General features: G+C 37.9%; 2 protein-coding genes across 2 annotated transcripts in view; both read left to right on the top strand. All coding sequences in view use genetic code 11, as the record gives it.

Moving 5' to 3' along the window:
- Window positions 1-1,202: 1,202 nt before the first annotated feature.
- On the top strand, window positions 1,203-4,102 carry EGR_10453 (hypothetical protein; the record flags this gene model as incomplete). Its single annotated transcript, XM_024499702.1, has 3 exons — window positions 1,203-1,313; window positions 1,439-1,541; window positions 3,945-4,102. 3 exons carry the CDS (start codon window positions 1,203-1,205, stop codon window positions 4,100-4,102), a joined length of 372 nt encoding a protein of 123 aa, XP_024345887.1.
- Window positions 4,103-5,612: 1,510 nt separating this feature from the next.
- The window catches only part of EGR_10452 (hypothetical protein), a gene marked incomplete at both ends in the record, with an annotated part of 3,300 nt that continues 3,083 nt past the window's right edge, over window positions 5,613-5,829 (top strand). Inside the window, one exon of the mRNA XM_024499701.1 lies at window positions 5,613-5,633. Coding sequence (XP_024345886.1) covers window positions 5,613-5,633 — 21 coding nt within the window. The remainder of the gene's footprint in view (window positions 5,634-5,829) is intronic.

Genomic DNA, 5,829 nt, shown 5'->3' with positions numbered 1-5,829 from the left:
GTTTTTGTCATTGTCACTTGGACGACTTTTGCTCTCATTTACTGCTGAATATCTTCTCTACTTAATTTCGTTCACGCATTCAAAAACCTAGGCAACTAAAATAGTTAATTCCCGCAGTAAGCCATTTTTGGATTGATAAGATTAATCCAGAAGTGGTTGACCAATAAAAACATTAATCAAGGAGCGTGAATGGGTTTGAGGATTGCGCCGTAGAAGGCTCTTTACTCCTTGAAGGTTGCAGTGGAGTCATCGGCTGCAGAATAGGCACACTTCCTAATTCGCGGTGAAGACCATTATGTTGTAGACCCAACCACTGTTAAGTTGGTAGTCACAACTATCACCACCCTTTCATCTGCCTGTGCATCTCTAATTAAGGTCATTCTCAATGTTGTAATGCTGATATTGAATAATCCTGTTGAGTGACGAGCGATTCGTCCCTTCAAAAATGTAAAAAATGTTTTGTTGAGGTTTATGTTATGTGGAATTGCCTCCTTGACATGCGGTGGATCTACTGGCATGGATTTATAGAAACCATTGCCTACAAACTCTTTTGAGAATAAAGTCTTTTCTAGTCATCGTGAGGTGCTTCATGCAAGGCAGCCTAAAAGTCTTAGTCTTAGTTGCAGCCAGCACAAAGGCAAATGACTTTCTGTAATCAAATATGGTGTAAATGAAAGTGGCGGCGGAAGCTTGACCAACAGCGGGAGTGCTTTTCGTATGGGACCAGTAACAAACAGGGACAATGGCGTGGAGTTGGGTGACGTGGTTGACGCTTTCGCTAACATTTTTAGACGGAAGGTAGCAAGTCAATTTTAATATTCTCATTTTTTTACTGCACCAACCTTTGCAATACCCAAATAAAGCATTCAAACTCTAGTTGGCACCACAGAACGGTCCACCATGCCTCCCAAATTTCCTTGTCTTATTCTCGGTTTGCAAAACAATTTAAATCTACCTCAACAACCAGCATAACAAGCCAAAGCAAAGTAATGCATGGGCCTTTAAGCTTAAGTTTTGCTTACTGCTGGTACTGATTGATAACTCTACAGATTACCTACCACTTTATTCACCTACACAACATCAAGGATAGTCATACCATACCTAAAGAAAAGAGTCTTCTCCCATCATCACTACCCGATGCTAGTAGTCTGCTCTAAAGGCAGCCACATCTACAAATGGCATTATACACTTATAAATAGACAATGGCATCAGTTTTTCATACATTTATCTCTAATTCTGCATTTTTCCTGCCTTGGGTCACAATTGATTTAGTCACAAATGGAGCCACTCAGAATCCATTTGATTTTGGATATGTAAAGCTGGAGAAAATAACTATAAGGACCACGGTCTGTTAACTTTTAAGGTCTGAAAAGTCTACAATTTATGAAATATTAAAAAAGCTCTTAATAAACTTGCTACCTTGAATGAGGTACTGTAGGTTTTAAGAAGACTGTATAGATGTGCAAATGGAATTCACTGCGAACATGGAGGCATTGTACGTCCAATATTATTAGCGAAAGCATTAACCAATGCAGATGAGTGTAAGAAAACGTGTGTACGTGAAGGTGCTTATCAGTAGCACCACCTAAACAGAGAGAAAATACGTAACAAAGTAAAATTTAATTTAAATGGAATAATTATTTGGTCCCGATTGCAACACTTAAAACTCGTTATCGTTTATTAAAAAAGAGGAGTAAGTGATAAATTGGTAGGGCCTAAATTTGGCACAGCCTAGGGTAAACAAAAAGTCCAAACATAAGTGAGTGATGTAGTGAGGGAGAAATTTGCTCATTTGTACTTGATCATTATGTATTGGCCGCCCCAGATAATTTTATAGCTTTCACTTTTCAAAGAATTAATCCACCAAAACTGCTCCGTATCAACTTCTGTTTTGTGCAGTCTAGTTGTAATCCATGAATAAGTAGGTACTGTACGGCAAATACAGCTTAGGAATTTAGCCAGGAGTCCAAATATTTAATGCTATGATAATTAGTGGAAAGGCAGTTGACGAAAATGAAGAAAAATTGCCATGACTATACGAGAAGGCGTGCGAGAGCATCGGTTAAAATGGCGGTCTGGTGTACATCTACTGATTCGCGATTTGAAAGTCATCTGACTATGGCGGAGAGCAAATACGCGTGCAATCTTTTAAAGAAATTAAAAACCTATATTCTACAAAACGTACTGCACACAGCAGGCAATTCTGTTTGCAACCAATACATGTTTCATAATTTGCAAGCAGTATCGACACCTTAGAAAAATCTTCATCTATGACTAGTTTTTTATCGCCAAAGGACAGCGACAGCAAATCTCTACTCTGTTTCGATTTTTGTTATACGAGAAAAGGCGTCCATCCTTTGGTGGTAACAACTGCTGCATTCATTGCCTGACCTTAAACTTGATGTGAGCAGTCGCGTATATAAATTTTATCGAAAAATGACACAAACCAGGAAATAGAGTGAGGAAGAGCACAATTTTTGAAATGATTAGAGAGTTAGCTATTAGCAGGAGACCTCTAAATATCAAACAGTGATGATCTCTGGGGTTGAAGGCATGCTCATCAACTCTTTCTTAATTGGTGCCAATGCACATGATCAAAACCTTGCTGTCATCTACAACCTCGTGCTTGACCAACTTACCAGTCGAAATAATCAACTTAGTTTTTGTCCGTGAGTTTACGAATTAGTTCAAGATCGACACCTTTAGAGGGAATACCCGTGTACATGCACCCTAGGCGCAACGCCTTGTGGTTTCAGATGTCGCAGTTCTGCTTATTCATCCTCCTCCTTTTCTTCCTTGAACCGTTCACCTTGCGCACCAGTTAGAGGACAATCTGAGCCACCTTCTCACCTTTACGTCTTTAAATGAGAATGTGCATGCTATATGTCATCGTCCTAATGTTATTTTATCAACACATTCTTAGTCACTTTAACATTATAAGGGTTGATTACTTTTTGCAGCTCTTCAGATGTGAAATTTAACTTAAATTAGCGAAGCAAACATTTTTTGGCGACTTTTAATTATTTTACAAATACACTACTTTTTGCTAGGATTCGCATATTTTCTGGTACACAATAACCTATTCGCTTGAAAAAAACGTGCTGGGTTTTTATTACAATCAGATGATTATCAAACAGCGGTTCAGCAAATTTACACCTAGTCTAGAGTCATTCAATTGTGCTCGCATGACCACCGACTCAGAATCAGCTGACTTTAACATCTGCATCTAGTGGGTGATGCAGGTCATAATGGATGCATTTTTCATTTCTAAAGAGCATTTAGATGCAAATCAGTTAATCAAATTAGTAAATACGTGGATATGAGTACTTTTTGTAGCATTGGAGCTTGACCTCTGCTAGGATGCACGTTTAGACAATTAGGCTACTTTTGAAAATATTCATGCCTTAGAATTTAAGCATTTGGCTAAATCTGGTGAAGAGCGAATAATTTTGATAGTGAAAACCTTTGTTACCACCAAATGCTTTACCTCGTTATATCAAACTTCGTGTTGAATAAAGAGGTGCCAAATCTGCAGAGGAAGCAAACAACTATTTTAGCTCAAATCTCTATCCCATAGGCTTGCCTTAAAAATATATTAGTTCCCTAGGAGTTAATTGGGTCCTATTTTGTTATCGACATTTAACCGGCTACTGCGCATGAGAGTAGATTGGTGATTTATTGTTTTTGCATGTCTTATTAAACGACACTGACAAAATATCCATTTGCGTTCTCCTTTAAAAGCTTTCTGGGTTTTGTAACGCAGGAGAGTGAGTGATTACTGCCTGAAAATAGGATAAAAATGAAACAAAATTCTTTGTACAAATAGCTTAAATTTGATTTTCCCCTTAATTATCAGGCTTGTTGACTATTGAGCGGACCGTCAAAGGGCGAAATTTAAAGGTTGCCATAGCTGACATGCACATTTTAGCTTTTATATAATTTAGACAGCAAAATAACAAATGGGAGCACTAAAAAGAAAACGAGTAGTAAGTTGGAGTTATTTGGGAATTGTAAAAGTTTAATCAAATGGATAGAAGTAATTCAAACCTTTTTTTTCAATTTCAATCTAATTGCACTATTAAATAAAGTGAAGATGGCATGACAATGCACTTGTTTTATAAACCACTGCTGAATTTCAGTGCACCACAAATGCAGCATCAAAGATCACGTTTTAAAGAATAATTTGGGACAAAGGATGAAACCGCAGATCTACCATTATTTGTAGACATGAAACTAACTAATAACCTAAGAATAAACACATTGGCAAGATGTTGAGGCTAACAATAACTAGTAGGGCTAAAAGGAAAGTGAAGTAGCAAATATACTGTCTAATTAAGACCAAAAAGTAAATTTTGCTCTCTATGCAACAATGTCCTCATATCAGTTATTCATATTAAAAAGCAAAAATTGTCGATCGACAGATATATACAGACGTAACTATAAAAATTAAAGATCGGCCACTCAAATTAGGATAGATTGTGTTATCTATAAATATGTTTAAAGAATACAGAGGTAAGTAGAGAGAATGACCTCACTTATGCTTGTACTATCAGTATCAACTACCCCTTCTTCATTCCTTTCCAGTCTCCCTTAATCCGTATTGGTTACTTTCAATCCCCCTTCAGCAGGATTAGCGATAGGATGGAGGATGTAGGTCTCTGAGGCTGCGGTTGTGCATTCTTCGTCCACAAAATAATCAGTCTGGACCCCATTGGAGTTGAGATAACTTTGAAGGCCTAAAAGTTCCATCAAATTTGCGGTATTTAAATGAAAAAGAACACCCACTTTTGACGATGATGCGTAAGATATCTGTCATGGTCCAGATTACACAAATTGCTAGGAATAGAAATCGTACTAGGTGGTTTAACAGGATTAGATATAGAAATGCAAGTAAGAATATTGTACAATAACAAACAAATGTCTGCATCTTGAGCAGGTAATTGCAAAAGCACAACTGAGTAATTGCGTCTTGATGTGCATGGTTCCATTTGCACTTTGAAAGTCACCTGGCCATTTGCTGTGCAAAACGCAAGTGGAATTTATACGGCGAAATTTTTAACTTTAGTCCAAGAAACGTACAAATCACGACAGTAAATTCTAATCGTATTTGTGGCGGAATGTAAAGCTGTCAGTTAGTGTTTGTTGCAGGAAGTGAAATTCAACGAAATTCGAGATTTGGTTGATTTTTAAGTGTAGCTCAGTGAAAACAGAAGAAATATTTACGATCCGAACCTCTAACGACATTATCTGATGCAGCCGCACAAAACTCATTCTTTAACGTAGACCCTGAATGGATAGTGTGCGATGCTTTCTATACATTCCATTTACAGCAGGATATATTATTTTGCAAAGAAAAAAACGACTCACCTATGTACTTGAACAGTGTGTGTGTGTGAGCTATCAAAATGGATTTGTTCAGCAGACGTTGTTTGCACTTTAGAGTAGCAGATTTTGTTCACATACACCGAAGGAATTCATTGCAACAACGGTCTACAAGAGCTGTTTTAAAACAGCATAGCGCGGTGGAATGCATCACATTTGTCTAATAGTGGTCATGTGAATAGTACAAACACTAGTCTCTTCTTTCAAGCCAACTGAAAGGATTATGTAGCATGTTCAGTATCCCTGGGAGAGTTAGATATACCAAAGCCGTTGATTAGCTTGCACACACAAGGTGCCGATTACAAAGTGAAGGGAAATGGTGGCGAGCAGGCTGCATTAGCTCCTCATAGCCGCGATGGCTCCCTTTCTTACGGTGTCAAGGCTGTCCCCCGCGTATCGCTTAACCAATCAAAAAGGACAAGCAAAAACAAACTTGACGCCTACTTC

The sequence above is a fragment of the Echinococcus granulosus genome (assembly GCF_000524195.1).
Source record: "Echinococcus granulosus chromosome Unknown EG_S00221, whole genome shotgun sequence".
In the NCBI taxonomy this organism is placed as follows: domain Eukaryota; kingdom Metazoa; phylum Platyhelminthes; class Cestoda; order Cyclophyllidea; family Taeniidae; genus Echinococcus; species Echinococcus granulosus.
The sequence above is the reverse complement of the archived record's forward strand: the minus strand, read 5'-3'. Positions and strand labels throughout refer to the sequence as shown.